Raw genomic sequence first — 20,371 nt, 5'->3', positions numbered from 1 at the left:
TTTACCTCATGTTTTGGTTACCTAGTGCCGCTCTGACAGGAATATGCCACAAATGGGATGGCCTTAACAAACAGAGTTTATTCTTACAATTTAGAGGCATTAAGTCCGAGTTCAAAGTGCCAGGCTATAGGGGCTGCGTGAAAGCCCCTCAACCTTGAGGTTCAGCTCTGCCTCCTGCTTCCAGCCCACTAGAGCTAGAGGTTTTTCTTCACTCAGATGGCTGCTGGCTGCTAAGACTGACAAACCCAAGGTTGACAATTAAAAAGGCACAGTCCCGATGTTACCAGCCACATTGCAGGCCATTAATTTAAGTCCATTGAAAGTCCCAAGCTTGGCAGAGCATGGGAGGCTGCTGAACAATGACATGGCTATATGCAGGGTTCAAGCATGCCATAAGCTAGAGATCATTCCCAAAGCTGCTCCTTAGATACAGGAAGCAGATCACATCCCTAAAGCAGCTACTCAGCTGCTCCAATACATTCTACCATGGAGTTAATTACCAGTCTCATCGTGGGGAATAACTACATCCAGCAGCCCAGCCACTCAACCAGGCCCAGCCAAATTGACATACAAACGGAACTCTACCACATCTTATATGCCTGTCTTTTGTTTAGCTGGAAGCTACAGGTGTGGGTTCAATTATAGACCTGAAGAGCATCTAGGGGCCATAGTCTCAGTGATTCCATCAGGCTCTATCAGACCAGTAAACCTGGTTCTTTGTTTTTTTTTTTCCCAAATGATTTTGAGTTTTCTTCCACATTATTTTCCCACTCTATCTAGGATCTCCTACGTAGATCCCCCTCTGAGTGGTTGACAATGGTAGCCAGGCACCATCTAGTTCTTCTGGTCTCATAGTCATAGAGGCTGAGGAGCGTATGGTGTACTAGTTGCTTGGACTAATTGTTTCCTTGACTCATTGGTTTTCTTCATTCCTCTTTGCGCTGGATGAGTAGAGACCCATTGTTGCATCTAGATGGCTGCTTCCAAGCTTTTAAGATCCCAGTTGATGCTTGCCAAAGGAGGTGGAACAATGTTTTGTGTAGTATGTTACGCCAATTGAGCTTGATGTCCCCTGTGACTATGGTCCCCAGCCCATAGGTTCAACTACTTGGTCCCTCTGGGTAGCTGGCTGTGCCCAAGAAGTGACTACAACCTCGTCCCTTTGTCAACTTTGTTATACACCTGCGAATTCTTACAGAACATACAAAGAAACTTGTAGAAACATAGTCTGCCAACCCTATAAATGGTCTTGGTCCCATTCCCCCTGCATAGACATACCTACTAGTTCAGCCTGTCCACCCATCTATCCACCCTGTATATCCATGTTTGCCTTCACTGACAGTGCGGTACAGTATATGCAAAAGGGTTCGTCTTTATGTCTATACCTCCCATGTACCTCTCAATGGCTTCCTTTTCCTCAATGACAGTGAGTATCGATCACTCACATTTGGTGTATCGACTTTCTCTTCACCCAAATCAATACTTGTATCTCAACCAACAAAGAATGTTTCCCTGCATATATAAACCTTTCCTTGACCCTACACAGCAACGAACTAATACTATATTTGTCCTTCTGTGATTGACTTATTTCACTCAGCATAGTGTCCTCCAAGTTCATCCATGTTATGTGGTATTTTGCAGACTCTACATTATTCTTTAGTGCTGCATAGCATTCCATTGTGTGTATGTACCATAGTTTGGTCATCCACTCTTCCGCCGATGGGCATGTAAGTTGTTTCCATTTTTTGCTATAGTAAATAGTGCTGCGATGAACAGGTGTGCATGCATCCTGTCCTGGCTCTCACCTCTCTAGGATATATACCTAGTAATGGGATTGCTGAGTCAAATGGTATCTCCAATTCCAGCCTTCTCAGGAATCACCACCGTACTACGTTCCACAGTGGTTGTATCACTTCACAGTCCCACCTACAACATATAAGAGTCCCAATCTCTCCACACTCCTACCAGCATTTGTTATTTTCTGTCTCCTTGAACCTTGCCATTAGTGCTGGAGTGAGATGGTATCTCATTGTTGTTTTGATTTGCATCTCTGATGGCCAATAATCCTGAGCATCTCTTCATGTATTAGTTGGCCACCTGAATATCCTCCTTGGTGAAGTATCTTTTCATGTCCTATGCCCATTTTTCAATTGGTTTGTTAATTCCTTTGCTGTTGAGGCGTTGGGGTTTTCTATAAATCTTACAGAGAAGTCTTTTGCCAGATACGTAATTATCGGCAAATATGAATTTGTTGCTGTCATTTTTGTTATGTGCTTTTTCGTGGTGTAGATTTCTTTGTTTCATATAATTTTCTATGCTGAGCTCATTGTTTATGAATCATGTCATCACTTCCTTCATTGCTGTTGTTTTAGTATTTGCTAAATATTTGTGCTGGTCTTCTTTTTTATTTTGATATGAAGGTTTATCCTTTTTCCTTGAGTTTACCCTGTGATTTATAATTTTCTTCCCAAGTTTAGAACAATCCATTCTATCTTATAGTTGTCTTGACTTCCCTACCATTTAGAAGTTCTGTAATGACACACTTTTTTCCCTCTTTTTGGTTTGTAGTTGTCCTCATTTGTCAATTGATGTCTCTGGTTCCCTGTTTACAATCTTGCAGTCTTCTTTACCTTGGATACTTCCACAATTGGTTTGGTTTTGGGGTTATGTCAACATGTTTGTTAATGGTCAGTTGTTGTTTGCTGTTGTTGATTCTCTGTCCAAAGGACTCCCTTTAGCATCTCCTGTGAGGTTGGTCTCGTTTTAACAAATTCCCCCAATTTCTGCTCATCTGGAAAAGTCCTAATTTCACCATCATAAGTACATAATTCTTGGTTGGAAATTTTTCTCTTTCAGGGTTTTATATATACCATCCCATTGTCTTCTTGCCTGTGTGGTTTCTACTGAAGAAATCCGAGCTTAGTCTTATTGGTTGCCCCTTGGGTAACTTTTCACTTTTCCTGTGCTGCTTTCAGGATTCTTTCTTTTCTTTGGTTTTGGTGAGTTTTCTTATGATATGTCTTGGTGATTTTCTTTTGGAGTCTATCCTGTTTGAGGTTCGTTGGACTTCTTGAATGGATGTATTTTTATCTTTCATCATACTGGGAAAATTCTCTTCCAACAGATGTTCAACAGTTTTTTCTGTGGTTTTGTCTCTTTCTGTTCTGGAATTCCAATTACATGTTTGTTATTTCTTTTGATGGTATCCCACATGAACCTTAGGCTTTCTTCATTTTGTTTTGATCTTTTTTCTGATTGATCCCTTTCTGAAGAAGTACAGAGGTATTTGCCTTTAATCTCCTTGATTCTGTCTTCTGTTGATTCAGTTCTGCTCCTTTGCCCATTCAAGGTCTTATCTGTATTAATTTTCTGGATTTCTGTGTGTAGATTTTGTGTCATTTATAATTTTTCATTTATTTTGTCATTTTGTTCTTGTATTGTCTTTCAAAATTTTCCAAGAATTTTCTCTGTGTTTTCTTCAGTTTTGTTAGTGTTTTCCTTGATCTGTCTCTCAATTCATTGAATATACCTAAATATAATTCTTTTGAATTCCTTATCAGTGAGTTTCACTGCTGCATCTTTCTCAGGGATGTATTTTGGGTCTGTATCTTGGTCCCTTGTTTCTTCTGCTTTATCTTGCTTCTTTGTGTGCACTGTGATGTTCTGTTGTCTCCAAGGCATTGTGATGTTTTTGTGTTTGTATTTAATTGGTGATTGCATGTTGGAATGTCTTGCCCAGGGTTTTCATTTTCTTTGTTTTGTTTGCATGTTATCTGTGTAAGCAGGGTACTGTCCTGTGCTACTCTGTTTGCTAATTGGCAGCACTTAAACACTCACCACCTGTCTCTTTTCCCATTGTCAGCCTTCTGTATGTCCCTGCTGTGCTTGGCAAACAGAGCCTATTCTTAGGTCCTTGGAATCTGAATGATAATGCTGTCACTTTAAAATCCAAAATGGTTGTTACTCGTAAAGATTTAGAATGGCTGCGCCTCGGTCATTTTGAATATCCAATATGGCCGCTGCTTATAAACATTCAAAATGGCCACCTCCTCCGTCACTTTAAATATCCAAAATGGCTGCCGCTTGTAAACAATCAAATGACTATACCCTCCAGACAGCAGAAAGTCTACAGCTTAGGTTGTCTCCCTCCTTGCTGTTTCCCTTCCCAGTCTTAGGCCACCAGTGCAGTCGTCCCTGCAGCCCTAGGCAACCAGCACTGATCTTTAGGTCAATTCTCACTTCCCAACACCCTTTGGAAATATTCAGGCTGTTGGTCCTGTCAGAGTAGCTGACAGCATTGCTCCGACTGTCTTCGTACTCACTGTTTTCATTCAGGTTTTTCCACTAGTTGGTGCCTAATCCACTTCTGTAGTTCCTTTTAAAGCTTAGGGTTCCAGGATTATGTTCTGTGTCTTTCTCAATTGGTTTATCTTTTCTTTGTTGAACATGGTCTGTGTAGCTTGTCTGCTTATTCCTCCGTCTTACCAGAAGTCTCCTGATTCAAGGTATTTTTGAATTATTTCTTCTCTTATCCAGTCTTTCTTAAGGGGATATTGTTCAGTTTCCATGTGTTTGCTCTTTCTCTGTTGATCTTCCTTTTGTTGCTTTCTAATTTGATAGAAACGGGTATTTTTTAAGACTTAACTAAACATCTCCTGGAATTGTTTTTCGGGGTCTAAAGGGTTAAGATCATAGTCTTGTGGGACAACTCACTCAGTTGGCAGAATGTAGTATGTAAAGTTTATGTTCTGCGTTCTGGCTTGATGAGTAGTGTCTGGAGTCTTAAAAGCTTGAAAGCAGCTATCTAATGTACAACTATTGGTCTCTGCACATCTGGAGTGAAAGAGAAAGTAGGAAACCAAACATTCAGAGAAGAAACTGGTTCATAGGGGTAACAGTAATATGAACTACTTCCTCATCTACTCTTACTCCAGAAGAACTAAATGATACCTAGTTATCGTTACTAATAGTTCTGATTATGTGCACCATAGATGGATCCTGATAGAATGGGAACAAAATATGAAACAGAACTCAAATTCTTACAAAGTTCAGACTTACTGCACCAGTTGAGAGTAGAGATTCCCCAAGACTATTTCTCAGAGATACTCTTTAAAACTTTAATTAAAGCTATTTGTTGAGGTCATCTTTTAGCTAAATAACAGATTGACTTTTAAAATAAACAATATTATCTGAGTACTCTGCTCCTTTAAAAATTCATCTACATGAGACCAAATGATCAACATTTACTCAGAAGCAAAGATGAGAAGGCAAGGAGGCAGGGAAAGTGGATTATTGGAAACAGAACAGCCAGAACAGAACAAGAATTGACATACCATGAGGGTGTCATGATCAAACTGTAGAAATTGTTAAATGGAAACCTAATTTTTTTGATAAACTTTCACCAAAGACAAAATTATTTTAATTTAAAAAAAGTGAATGATGCTCATATGCAAAACTGCCACATAATAGAAAGTAAGAGATTATTATAGCATTGTAATAGTGGAAAAATTGGGGAAAACTTTGAAGTACATAAGCAAGCAATTGATAAATGAGTTGTGAAATTTTCATGTAATGAACTATTTACAACATTTAAGATGAATGAATTAGAGCTATGTGTAGCAAAGAGATAAATCTTAAGTAATGTTGAGTGAGGGTGCTACATAGAATACAGTCATTTATGGAAATTTTTACAATGTGTGAAACTTTTATTAATGAATACATGTACATGTATGTATTACATGTAGTAATTAATAGTATAAAAACTTGAAAAAATGAAAATCAGGTTCAAGAAAGTGGTTATATCTGTGTAGAGGGGGAGAGGAATGTGATCTGGGAATATGTGTGGGAGCTCTAACCAAATTTGTAATACTTTATTCCTTTAAAAATACAAACATAACATGACAAAAGGAGCCCTGGTGGCACAATGATGAAAGTGCTTGGTTGCCACCAAAAAGTCAGCAGTTCTAACTCACCAGCCTCTGTGTAGCAGAAAGATGTGGCAATCTGCTTCCATAAAGATTACTGCCTTGGAAACCCTATGGGGCAATTTTATTCTGTCCTGTAGGATTGCTCTGAGTCTGAATTAACTGACAGTGAGTTTTGAGTGTTTAACATGGTAAAATACTAGAATCTGTTAAATCTGGATGGTGGATACGAGGGTCTTCATATTCTGTATGATTTTCTGTTGAACTTTTTTCATAATATAATAGACCAGCACTATTTATGCAGTCAGTCACCATGGAAGTCACGCAGCATATTGGTGGCTGGGTATTTGGATAAAGAAACTTGACATACATTTTTGGGAAAGAGCCTGTCAGCAGAGTAGGAGAGATAGATGAGTCAGATTACAAATGAATATGTTGATGGAGCCATAGTCTTAGAGGTTCCAGACAGGTTACCTGAATTTTGGATTATTTAGTAAATGTTACATTTTTCAAATTTGGTCTGTTTTGTTTTTTCTTTTTCTTTGTTGCCATGGGCCATATTTTTCTTTTTCTTTGAAGTTAGCATTAAAGACAACTAGGAGGTGCACCTAGTGTCTTTCAGATGGCAAATTAAGACTACCATTAAATACCACTGTACAGCCATCACAATGTTTGTTAAAGTTTAAAATACTGACAGTGTCAAGCATTGGTGAAGAAATCAAGCAACCTTTCTGTCTCACCCTGCTAGTGAGAGTGTAAATGGGTAACATCTGCTTTGGAAAACTTGTTTGCTGTCATCTAACACACACATCCCTTAAATTTCACTTCTAAATATATGCCTAGCAGAAATACATATGTGCCTATGCACCATAAGTTATGTATAGAAATGAGACTAGTGGCAGTATTCATGGAGCCCCAAACTGGAAATAACTCAACTGTCCTTCAGCAACAGTGTAGTTAGAGTGATTAAGTAAGCAAGCAACAGAGTACGTGGAGTGTGAGGGATTGGGTTTCATACACAGGAATGCTATATGGCAAGGTAAATGAATGAACACAGCTACAGCCAACAGCATGGATGAAACTTGGGAGCATAATATTGAACAAAAGATGCCATCAATGAAATGAGTACATATTGCGTGAATATCATTGTGTAAAGTTCAAAATGAGTAAAGCCAGCCTACCATGTTAGAATCCAGGATGGTGATTCCCTTTGGGGAGCATGGGCGAAGTAGTGATTGGGAGGGAACCTGAGGAGTCTTCTGGAATGCTGCTCCCATTCTGTTTCTACCTGGATGGTGATGAGATTGGTGCATTCATTTGGTGATAATTAAATAGCTGTGTCTTACGCAGATTTCTCATGTTATGTTTTGATTAAAATGTTTAGAAAATCTCTCCCTCAGCTAACGTGTAAAATGCATGCACCAGGCATTGAGTCTTTCCTTCATTTTATGTTTCATGTCCTGAGGTTTCTTTATGTGTAGGAAGACTTTCTAAATTATTAAGTTACAATTAGTCTCATGGTAATTGCTTTATTTTTAATGGGATTTTAGTAGAAATCCATTATATGTTGAGTCCTTATAGGAAGGGGTTGTTAGAGTTAATGGTACCTCATTTTGAGGAAAAACTATTTCTGGGATTTTATAATTAGGGCTGAAAAAGTAGTCAGAACTTACATTGCAAGAATAGTCAAACTCTGCAGCTGATTCACTTTTTCATTTTCTAAGCAAAGGTGAATACCAAATTTACTACGTGAAGTTTTATAATACAGCTTCCCTTCCATCTTTATGACCAAATAGTCTGCTTTTTAAAATTCCATTATAATGATCTGTATATGTTGAGTTGGCTTGTATTGTTGTTTTTGTTATGTGCTGTGGAGTCGGACTCCACTCATAGCGACCCCCTCCTTGGGTTTCCAAGGCAGTTTCATTACTCTTGCCCAACCTTCCTTCCGAGCAGTGGCTGGTGGGTTTGAACCTCCAGCCCTCTGGTTCGCAGTCAAGTACCTTAGGCACTATGCTACCGAGCTCTTTGTCAATTATTAAATCTTACAGAAAATATTTTTAATTAACGTGATGTTTGATTATCAAGCATCCCAAGAGCTTGCTTTGACTTTTCTTTTACGAAAGTTTCATTCTGTAGCCAAATACGGTTTTTTTTTTTTCTTTAAACATAAAAACGTAACAGAGGCTTAATTTTTCCATTGTTTTTGTGGTTCATTTAGTGCTGTGGGGACATTTGCTCGAGCCCTTGATTGCAGCAGTTCTGTGAGGCAGCCCAGTTTGCATATGAGTGCAGCTGCAGCTTCCCGGGACATCACTCTGGTAAGATGCTTTTGAAATTTGGAGTAATTTTCCTTTCTGCTACTTGTGTCATTGTGAAGACAATATAGCAACATTATAGACCTAGAGGTTTTTTAGCTCTTAGCCTTGGTGACTGATAGGTTTATTTGGCTTGGCTAGTTGACTAACTGTATTGTCTTATTCCTAAGTCACCTCTTGTGTTTGTGAATTCAGACAAGATGATTATTCCATGGATAGGTTTGAAACAGTAAAAAAAGAACAAAGAACATTTTTGGGAAATAAGTCACCAATATGACATATATGTTTTCAGTTTTGTGCTTTTTTTTTTTTTTTTTTCCTGTATTCTCTGTGTACTTACGTAGTAATTGTTAGCTGCTCTTGAATCGATTCTCAATTCATAGCAACTCCATGCACAGTGGAACAAAATTCTGCCTGGTCCTGTACCATCTCATGGTGGGTTACAGATTGAATGCTTGTGATTCATAAGGTTTTCATTGTTTGAGTTTTCAAAGTAGATCTCCAGTCTTTCTTCCTGGTCTGCCTTAGTCTAGAAGCTCCACTGAAACCTGTTGAGCATCACAGTAATATGCAAATCACCACTGACAGACTAGGTGGTGGCTACGCATAAGGTACGATGACTCTGGGAATCAAAACTTGGTCTCCTGCAAGGAAGGTGAGAATTCTATCGTTGAACTGCCTATGTCTAGATCAGACTAAATGTTTTACATTTTTTTTAAGTGAAAATGACCACTTCTTGAAATTGTTGCTATGTTACTTCTCTGTTGCCATGCTGTTATTTAGATTCAATATAGTAAAATCTTTGAGAGCCAGACTTTGATGGTACTGCCTTGTTTTTCTTGGTTTCTCGAGTTTTCTGCCTTTGACAGAGTACATTCTCACTACTTTTCTGTCACTTGTTATTAGTGGAAATATTTTTTTTCATGATAGAAGTTTTCATTCATACATACATACATACATACATACATACACACCTACCTACCTACCTACCTACCTACCTACCTACCTACATACTGTTTCGAGCATTTTATTGTGGTTTGGTTGAATGTTTACAGACCACAGTTTCTCATTCAATAATTTATACACATTTGGTTTTGTGACATTAGTTGCAATCTCTTCAGTGTAACAGCATCCTTCCCACTTCCTCCCTAGGTTCCCTGTCTCTATTTGCCTTTCTTTCCTCCCCTTTCCTGCCTTTCATACTTTGTTTTTGGGCAATACTGCCCTTTTGGTCTTCTGTTAATTGCTCTGATAAGCAACCTCCTCACAGTTTGCCTTTGTTCACTTTATGGGCCTCTCTATTGTTTGGCTAAAAGGTGATCCCTGGGTGTAGTGGGAATTTTTTTAGTTTTACTTCTCTGACAGGTTTTCATCTTACAGGCTCTAGCTTTTGCAGGTGTTACTGCATTTAAAGTTGTGCCTGTTTTTTAGAAAAGGGTTCTATTTTCTTACGTTATTTCATTACATTGTGATGGCTGTCTTCTAAGATGATTTCCTTTTTTTCCGTTGGTGGTCAAATGAAACTTCCCATATTCATTTTAATTATACCACTAATACCGGCTATGGCTGGTCATTGGCCTGAATTCTGGCTTCTTTCTGTGCAACCTCTAGCAAAGTAGCCCTGCACATTTCTTCCTGATTGAAGTTAGGATATGATTCCCACAACCCTTTGGTGGGCATTCTAGGATACTCATTATACAGATAAGAAAACTGAGACTTGGTAAAGTAGTTATTTGACCAATATTTATTACATATTATAAAACTTACAATTTTACTTTCTGTTGGAATGGAATATAATGACAGGTTTTATAAATTTTTCATTATATACCAATTTTAAATGCTTTCCACGGTCTTATTGCAATAAGATAAAAACACATACTGAATTGCTTATCAAATTTGTTTCTTATTGTGTGTCCTGTGAAGTTTTGCATAATTTTAGATTATGTTTGAAGCATTAGTAGTTCGTAGAATTTTGAACCCTTTCTTTATCCTTTCTCAAGGACTAGAATGTTCTTTAAAGAAGCAAGTTGTGCTTTTTCCATTGGTACATAAATATTTTATGCAAAGTTTTGGGAATTCCAAAATCAGTTTGTATTTTGTCTATGTAGAACTTGGAGAATGTTTTATCGTAGAAACAAGAGTACAGATGTCGTGTTTGTAAGCACCTTCAAAACCCTGTCATTAGATAGTTATGTGAACCAGAATTACAGAGTCTTATCACCACTTTCATATATTTTTTTCCTGTTGAAAAAGGATTTTATCCCCCCAAGTCTAAAATTAATGTGTGATTATTACGGAAAAAGGAAAAATACAGTCCTATCTGCTACCACCCCCTGCAAGAAAAAGTTTTGTTCTTATTACCAAGGGTTAGAAGAATATTCTTACCATTTTGTCATGTTTCTTTTCAGCCTCCTTTTGTGTATTATGAACGGTAATGTAATTGTAAACAATAATAATTAATTTATAGACTAGCACAGAGGATACTATAATAAAGCCCCCATAATGCCACCTAGAGAAAATGTATTTTATGTTGTTTAGATTAAAAAGAAAATCCAACCATTGTGATGTTGAGATCGCTAATATTTTCTCCCTAGTCCTGCAGCCAGGCATCCAGGTAAGGGGAGGGAGGGACCTAGGCCCCACCCACCAGACAGAAGAGCAGGGGAAAGAGAAAGCAGAGGCGATGACAGAGCAGAACAGCAGCCAGGCATCCAGGTAAGGGGAGGCCAGAGAGGTTTTGAACAGCTAAGTGAGACAAACTTGTCTGTTAGTTTGTCGTATTATTGTAGCTTGAGTGTTGCTGTGAGGCTTGAGGCTGTAGCAGTGATGTTTCAAGTGCTGGTAGGGTTGCACATGGTGCACAGGTTTCAATGCAGTTTACAGATTGAGGCAGCTTAGGAAGAAGGAAGAGGCCATCCACTTCTCAAAGAATTGGCCAGGGAAGACTTTATGAATAGAAGCATTGTCTGATATATTACTGCACAACTTTATTAATAGCCCAGAAACATTGTCTGGTACAGTGCAGGAGGACAAGCCTCTTAGGTCAGAAGGCTTTTGAAATAACGACTAGGAAAGAGTTGCGTCATCAGAGTAGGACCAGTCTTACTGATATGGATAGGGTAAAGCTTTCAAGACCTCCATTTCCTGACATGGCACAACTCAAATTGAGGAGAAACAGCTGCAAACTTCCATTAATAATAGGAACATGAAATGTATGAAGTATGAATCTAGGAAAATTGGAAGTTGTAAAAAATGAGATGGAACACATAAAGATTGATATCCTAGGCATTAGTGAGCTGAAATGGATGGGTTTTAGCCATTTTTAATCAGACAAACATACAATCTACTATGCCAGGAATGACAGTTTAAAGAGAAATGCCATGACAGTCATCATCACAAAGGATGTTTCAAGATCTGAAGTCCTGAAGTGCAGTGCTATCAGTGATAGGATAATATCCATATGCCTACAAGGAAGACCAGTTAATATAACTCTTTTCAAATTTATGTACTAACCACCAAAGCCAAAGATGAAGAAATTGAAGATTTTTATCAACTTCTGTGGTCTGAAATTGACTGAACATGCAATCAAGACGTGTTAATTATCACTGGTGACTGGAATGCAAAAATTGGAAACAAAGAAGAATCACTGTGCAAAAACGGCAAGGAGGCCACATGTTCTGACCTCCTTTAACCCTAAAGAGGAAGACAGGATTACCAGCAGTAACCCAAGGCCTATTACTGCAAGGCCAGACATGCTGCCTCCCTCCGGCCCTTTCTCCAACCATTCCTCCCAAAGCACCCACCACCTCTCTCCTGGGTTTGCTAATTCGCTGCAGTGGCCACACAGAGCTCACAGATTATGGGGTTTATTAGTATTAGGGAAGCACCACAGGCTACAATTCGAGTTCAGGAAAAATGCTCAGCCTCTCTCCCAGCCCACTGTCCCTCGGCCAACAGTCTCTCACAGTCTCTTTCCCAGCAGTACTGGTCCCTCGGTGTCTAACTCAGCAAGGCGTGTCTCTTGCATCTCTTTCCCAGCAGCACATGTCTCTTTCTGGAGCGCATGTCTCTTTCAGCAGCACGTTTTCCTCAACCAGCAGTCAGAGAGGGTTCTGCCTCTAGGAAGCCTCCTTTTGAGCCCGACAGGGTGGTCAAACTAGCCAATCATAGCATCAGAACTCTAAGCACTTGAGAGAGAGTGGGCACCTCCCAGAACATTGTTTTGTGCCACACCCAACAGAAATACTCCAGGTGGACAACTTCAGCAATCAGGAGCTCCTCAGTTGCTCATAGAAAATCACACCTTAGAGTTTACAAAGACTTATGGGTAGAAAAGCCACACTAAGTAATTTACTACACCATACACTGATAGTTGGAAAATTTGTCCTTTGTGACAGAAATAATGCTGGAGATTACATGATAGAATTTTGCAAGACCAACGACTTAACTCATTGCAAATACATTTTTTTCAACAACAGAAATGGCGGCTATACACGTGGACTTTCCCAGATGGAATACACAGGAATTAGACAGACTACATCTGTGGCAGGAGGCAATGGAAAAGCTCGATATCTTCAGCCAAAACAAGGCCAGGAGCTGATTGTGGAGCAAATCATCGACTGCTCATACGCAAATTCAACTTGAAGTTGAAGACTATTAAAACAAGTCCACAAGAGCCAAAATATGATCTTGAATATATCCCTCCTGATTTTAGAGACCATCTAAAGAATAGATTTGATGCATTGAACACCAGTAACCAGAAACCAGAGGAATTGTGAGATGACATCAAGAACATCATCCATGAAGTAAGCAAGAGGTCATTTAAAAGAAGAGAAAAGAAGACCAAAATGGATGTCAGAAAATACTCTGAAACTTGCCCTTGAGTGCAAATAGCTAAAGCAAATGGAGGAAAATGGCAAGATAGAAGAGCTCAACAGAACATTTCAAAGAGCAGCTCAAGCAGACAAAGCCAATTATTGTAATGAAATGTGCAAAGACCTGGAGTTAGAAAACCAAAACAGAAGAACATGGTCGGTATTTCTCAAGCTGAAAGAACTGAGAGAAATTTAAGCCTTGAGTTGCAATATTGGAAGATTGGTAGTGTAGTGCCTAAGGCACTTGACTGCTAACCAGAAGGCTGGCAGTTCAAACCCACCAGCCACTCCTTGGAAGGAAGATGGGACAATCTACTTCCATAGTGATACTGCCTCAGAAACCCAAGGAGGGGTCACTATGAGTTGGCTCCAACTCGACGGCACATAACAACAACATGAGCAAAATATTGAATGATGCAGGAAGCATCAAAAGAAGATAGAAGGAATACACAGAGTCACTGTACCAAAAAGGTCATTGTTCATCCATTTCAGGAGATGGCATATGATCAAGCACCAACGGTATTGAAAGAAGTCAAAGTTGCACTGAAGGAATTGGCTAAGAACAAAGCTCCAGGAATTGATGGAATACCTGTTGAGATGTTTCAACAAACGGATGCCCCTCTGGAGGCACTCACTAGGTTTATGCCAAGAGATTTGGAAGACAGCTACCTGGCCAATTGACTGGAAGAGATCCGTATTTGTACCCATTCCAAAGAAAGGTGATCCCACAGAATGTGGAAATTATAGAACAATACCATTAATACCACACGTGAGTAAAATCTTCCTGAAAATAATTCAAAAATCATTGTAGCAGTTTATTGTCAGAGAACTTCCAGAAATACAAGCTGAATTCAGAAAAGGAGTGGCCTGTGGGTTTGAACCGCCAGCCTTCTGGTTAACAGTCAGATATTCCTTAGGGACTGTTGTATTGAAAATTTGATACGTCTCTCTTCATGAACATGAATGAGTGAAATTTCTAGGCTATAACTATAATTTGAATGCTGATTCATAGGGTAGTGCTTATTTTGTATTCCACCAGCTGTAGCCAAATTATTATGCACATGATGGTAGCAATTTATAATCCCACAAACGATTAACAAATGTTCTCCTTTCTTCATCCATTTCTTCATGTTATCCTCTACGGTTGGTATTTTCAGACTTTTTAATTTTTGCTAGCCCAGTGCCAAGTTGACTGATAACCTTAACCATCACAGTCTGTGCTACTTTCATCTTTGCACCTTGGTGTTCATTACTGCCAGATGTATATCGTTAATGCAGGAAATAGTTGGATAGTAGATTTTTTACTGTTGTCTAAATGTGAAATATAATGAGATAGTAGATAAGTGAGTAGTAGGTGTATTCTTACTAGATTAATGCTTCCCAGATTAAAGTTAAGGATGCTGTCCTTGTTCCAGTCTTGCATGTTTTCTCTACCCTGTCTTAGGAAGGAGAGTAGGAAAATATGTTGCTGAGATGTATGGAGTTCTGGTGGCTTTTGGGACTGATTGACCAAGGTCTGACAGGGCAAAGAGCTGCAGCAACTCTTTGCCTCCCACTGCTGGTGATTGTGTGGAACAGCAAATGAAATTCTTTTGCAAGAAGGGCAGAGTTAAAAGAAAGATTCAGTATTTATTTCTATTTGTGAAAGTATTTTAAAGAAGACATGACTTATATACTTTTATTAGTTTAAATATTATTTTATATTTATTTTCATGTAATATGTGCCTCATTCTCCTTCTAGGTAGGTGGTTTCATACCCTCCAGTATTTTCAACTCTTCTCTTTTGTTTCCTTTAATGTTTTATAATTTGAAGGTCACTGATAAATTATATAACATATGTAATAATGCTATATATATAGTTTGATATATATTAACCCTCAGATTCTGTGAGGATAGATGATTAATCTTCAAAATACATCATTATGATTGTTATTTTTTTGGCAGACTCATCACCTCAAGAAATTGTGATTTGTCATATTCATATAGCTGTTTTCAAAGACAGGATTTGAATCTGGTCTTGACTGTGGTTAATGGTGTTCTCTACTCTACTAGGTCATCTTTTATACCCACCTTTCCGCCTCATTCTAACTAAAATGGTTTGGATTTAAATCCCGTTATTTTTATCTTTGATTTGGCATCAGTGAATATCTACTCTTTGTTCACACCATTTAAATGTTTTTATTTCCTGTTCTCATTAGTCTAGGTTAGACTTCACTTGGACTCTTTCTATATGTTGTGCTTGTGTTGAGGTTATTATATTGTTTTCAGTGCCATAAAATTGATATCTTTAGGAAGTTGTGAAAGTAGGAAGAAGTCCATGCCCTTTGTTATTTCAAGTGCCAGGACCTGCACGTTTAATCTCATTTGCCCATTGATACCACAATTTCTACTATGATGTTAAAATGGAAGATCGCAAGGCATTTCTATAAAAACGAATGGACATGCTTAAAAAATTGATTATTAATCTGTTGATTCTATGAGTTTTTCAGAATTGTTTTCCAAAAAGAACACGTGAGAGGCTGTTTTGTGCCATTAAATGAAATGGATTCACTTTTTAGTTGAATTTGGAAAGTTGAATTATTTTCTTTGTGTTTGCAAATCTATACCTCTCAGTTTGGCACATTTCTCCATTAGGTGGCCAGACTACATATCTGAAGACCTCCCAGTACAAAAAGGGCAGGGAAGGCAGAGTTGGTGGGACTGCCAACATTCTTGCACCCCTGCCTAGTGATTTTGTTTTGTAGTTTCTCTTGTAAAGATCACAGTAGGCTTTTACCATTTCTAATCCAATATCTCTTCCCAAGACAATGTATTCCGCTTGTCAAAATATCAGTAACATTTTGGGAGCAAATAATTAAGCTGCCTGCAGCGCTAGTTCTAACTGCTAATTTTGAGATCTGTTATGAATACAGCTGGATTGTGATTTTCAAACACTGTTCATTTAAGAAAAATACAATTTTTAATTGTTTAAATCATTGAAGCCATAGAGTCTTCATGGATTTCACTTGTTTCATTGAAATGTAGTTTACATAATACACTACCAAAACCAAATCCACTGCTGTTGAGTCTATTCCAACTCATAATGACCCCCCTTGAGTTTCCAAGGTGGTAAATCTTTACAGAAGTAGATTGCCCAGTCTTGCTTCCGGGGAATGGCTCCTGGGTTTGAGCCACCAACCTTCTGGTTAGTAGTCAGATGCCTTAGGCACTGTGCTACCAGAGCTCCTTACCTAATACAATATGCAGTGAAAAAAAAATCTGTTTACAACAGTACTTACATTGATCCCCTCCCAAGACCTCTAAGTGAACAAAATCCTTTTGAACAAAGAAAGATGTGAATTGGTTAGTAAGTAGTAGTTGGTGGAAGTTCCACCTGCTACTTCTTGCTTTGCAGTGGTGGCCAGAATGAAGTCTGCATCCTCCAGGATTGAGGAGTGAGTGTCACATGCGATTGCTGGAGCAAAGCCTCATTCCCTGGGAAGTAGATAATTGTATTAAAACAACAACAACAAAAAACTGCTGTTGAGTTGTTTTCCAACTCATAGCAACCCCTCCTTGGGGTTGGTGTCTCTACAGAAGTAGATTGCCCAGCCTTTCTTCTGAGGAGTAGCTGAGTGGGTTTGAACTGTCAGCCTTCTGGTTGGCAGTCAAATGCCTTAGGCACTACGCCACTAGAGCTCCCAGGTAATTGTATAGAGGCTGGCTTTTCTCTTTTGCCTAGAATTTGAGGACTAAAGCATTTTGGGGATAGAATCAGAAAAAAAGGTTTTTTTAGTTGTTTGGGGTCTTAGAAATCATCTAGGATAAACTGTTATACAGATAAAGAGTCCAAAGTACAGAACAATGGAGTAGCATTTAATTAGTGACAGAATCAGGACTAGAAAGCTAGGTTCCTTGATGCCAAGTCTGGTTCTGAAAAAGGTCAGGCTGCTTTGATTTAGTAGGGAGGAAATGACATATCCTGGAACATCACTAATTTCTGTATTATATCTGATCTTATAAAAATGCAACTCTGGTTTTGCCATTTCCCACTTTTCATCTTTTTAAGGGCATTATTGGTGGTTCAGTGCTAGAATTCTCACCTTCTATGCAGCCTCGCTTTCAGTTCTTAGCCAGTGTACCTCTTTCACAGTGATCACCCCTCTGTCAGTGGAAGCTTGCTTAGTGCAATGATGCTAAACATCTTTTAGTACTGACAGCTTCCAGACTAAGACAGGCTAGAATGAGAAAGCCTGGTAATCTATTTCTGAAAGTCTGCCCGTGAATATTCTGGATTACAATGGTCTGATCTGCAACTGATCAGGACTGGGCAGCATTTTGTTCCATTGTGCACCGGGGGGCGGGCAACTTGATGGCAGCTTACAACAACAAAAACACCACCACTACATCCTTTTAGTGGCTTTTAATTGCAGTTAAGGTGAAAACCCAGATCTTTACAACAGTCAACAAGACTATGAGGGTTTGCCTGTCTTCTCTCCTTAGCCCTTCCCCATATACTCCTTTTAATTCTGTAGATTGTAGCTGGGCTCTTCTGACGTTGGTCTCATGCTCTGTCTCTTGCTATAGGACCTTTGCATATTGGGTTCCCTTTTCCTGGATGTTCTCTCATAGTCCTACCTAGTTAACTTACTTTTTTTTTTTTTAAATGGTGGCTGATCCTTCAGTCTAGGGCCAGTTTCTTTGAGGTGTGTTCATGCAGCAAACCTTACCTTTAAACATTCTTTCTTTTAAAACTCTTCTTTGAGTTTAATGAAGCATTTTTGTGATTATCTGATATCTCTCTCTTTCCATCCCACTCTCACCCATACCAGTTTGTAACATCCATGAGTATACTAAAGCAAAAACAAAAAAACCAAACTGACTGCCATCAAGTACTGTTACCTATTTTCCCTCACCATTGAATCCTCACACCTGGATTTGCCTGAAATAGATACTAGGTGATCAGCAAATATTTGGAAATGAATAAATTGTTAATTTCTATCTCTGGGACATAGGTCCTTATTAAGAAGAATTACTGGAGTATATTGTTTCCATTGCAGTTTTTTAGCATTTTAGTAAATCTAAGATACTTACAGTGCCTTATCAACTAAGAGTAGTGTGCTTTTGAGTTTTAATTTGCTTGAGTCGCAAAACCCACCCATCCATGATCTGAAGACCAAGCAGTACAGAAAGATGGAACATGAATATACTTTTATAAGTGTATAATTTTTCCCCTGGATTTATAGCTTATATTTATCCTATACCTATATCTTACATGTATCACATATATACGATCTTTTGGGGCTCTATTCCCTATTGTCACAGTTTGGAAAATGCTCTCAAGAGTCATTTGCTCTAATCACTTAAAAAAATCCAAAAAGCTTGTATAGTCATTTTTTTCCAAGGAATAGAATTTAAGAGTCAGCATTGTCATTTTAGTTTGAGTTAATTAATGTTAGCTTAATGAGAATGTAATTAGTCTTGGTACAAAGTCAGTACTTAGTTTAAGGAACCTCCTACAACAAACATTTAATTACATTTTAACATAAATAACATTTTAACAAATATAATTTCGCATAACAAATTATTAATTAACAGTCTGGGGAGCTCTGATCTTTCAGTATTTTAGGAAAGCTTTCCCTCTTAGCAGAAAGACTTAGAAACTTGACTTTTAAAGAATGAGATTAAATCAAAGTAAAATACAGATGTAAATCAAATATCTTGATAATTGCTATGTGTATTCACTTCCTTATCTAACTTGTTGCAGTGGTCAGGCTATTGCTTTGTCTTGCAAGTATCTGTTTTAGAAGTCTATATTTATTTAATTACTATATTAAACTGCTAATTAGTCTAGTAGGGTTTTTTTTTTTTCCCAAATTAAACCGTTTTGGCCTAGTCTGAATTAAGGATTATTTGAATTTTAAATATTTTTTTCCAAACTGTTGAAAGTTAGTGGCCAGTAGAATTGTCATTCCTTTGTCCATAATTTGTCTTTTTTCTCTGGCTGCTCTTAAGATATGTGTTTCCCCTTTAGTGTTCAGCAGTTGGAATATTATCATGAATATGATAGGGTTTTTATTTTCCCTGTACTCCAGAATCTGAGAATTTCATGTCTTTCATGAGTAATTGAATATTCTTAGCCTTTATCTCTTCAAACATTATATTCCCCCTATTCTCTTTTTCTGGAATTCATGGCAGATGTATGATGAATCTTCTTATTTATTCTTTATATTCCTTAACCTCTTTTCTTTTCTCATTGATTGTATTTTAAATTTAAAGCTTAAAGCTTATTCCTAGAAGCTTTATGTCAGATCAGTAGTTAATGTCAGGTTCTGCTTGTTTTCTGACTCCTTCCAAGGTTATTTGTTTCCTTACACATTATATCATTTTGGATGTGTGCTCCACCCTCAGTTGTTATTGTTGTTATATATCAGTGAATCAGTTCTGACTCATGTACAACAGAATGAAACACTGCTCATTCATGTACCATCCTCACAATTGTTGTCATGCTTGAATCCATTGTCCCAGTTGCTATGTCATTTCATCTTGTTGAGGGTCTTCTCCTTTTGCACTGACCCTGTACTTTACCACACTTAGTATCTTTCTCCAGGGATTGCTCCCTTCTGACATCGTGTAGGTGAGATGAAGTCTGGTCATTCTCGTTTATAAATAGCATTCAGCTGCAGTTCTTCCAGGATAGATTTATTTGTTATTCTAGCAGTCCATGGTCCATTTATTATTCTTTGTCAGTACCACATTCAAATACATCAATTCTTCTGTGCTCTTATTCATTTTCCACCTCTTACATGCATACGAGGTGATTGAAAATACCATGGCTTGGGTCAGGTACAAATTAGTCAGGTGACACCTTAACTCTTCAACACTTTAAAGAGGTCTTTTGCAGCGGATTTGCTTAATGCAATACATGGATTTCTTTCTTTCTTTCTTCTTCTTCTTATTATGATTTGGGTGAAAATTTACAGAGCAAATTCATCTTCCACACAGCAGTTCACATACACTTTGTCTCATGACATTGACCACAATTCACCACAAACCAACAGCTCCCCTCCCACTTCCTCCCGACAGTCACCTCTTCCCTGTGTCGATCCCTCCATGCACCCCTGACCCCTCAGCTGTCTCCCTGTGCATAAACAGCCCTTTTTTCTCCCAGGATTGTTCTCTCCAATGTAGCTGCCTCAGGTAAATGTTCAACTCCTATGCCTGTCTTTTGCTTGGCTGGAAGCCACAGGTGTGGGTTCAATTCTAGACCTGAAGG

General features: G+C 38.3%; 1 protein-coding gene across 1 annotated transcript in view; it reads left to right on the top strand.

Annotated features, from left to right (window-relative positions):
* The window catches only part of MTA3 (metastasis associated 1 family member 3), a 280,658-nt gene that overhangs the window by 186,709 nt on the left and 73,578 nt on the right, over positions 1-20,371 (top strand). Inside the window, 1 exon segment of the mRNA XM_007952524.2 lies at positions 8,146-8,245. Within this exon segment, the coding sequence (XP_007950715.2) occupies positions 8,146-8,245 (100 nt within the window).

The sequence above is a fragment of the Orycteropus afer genome, unplaced genomic scaffold (assembly GCF_000298275.1).
Source record: "Orycteropus afer afer isolate SDZICR_OR568_19922 unplaced genomic scaffold, OryAfe1.0 scaffold00344, whole genome shotgun sequence".
Classification (NCBI taxonomy): Eukaryota; Metazoa; Chordata; class Mammalia; order Tubulidentata; family Orycteropodidae; genus Orycteropus; species Orycteropus afer.
Note: the sequence above shows the minus strand (reverse complement) of the source record. Positions and strands in the feature narration are given on the sequence as shown.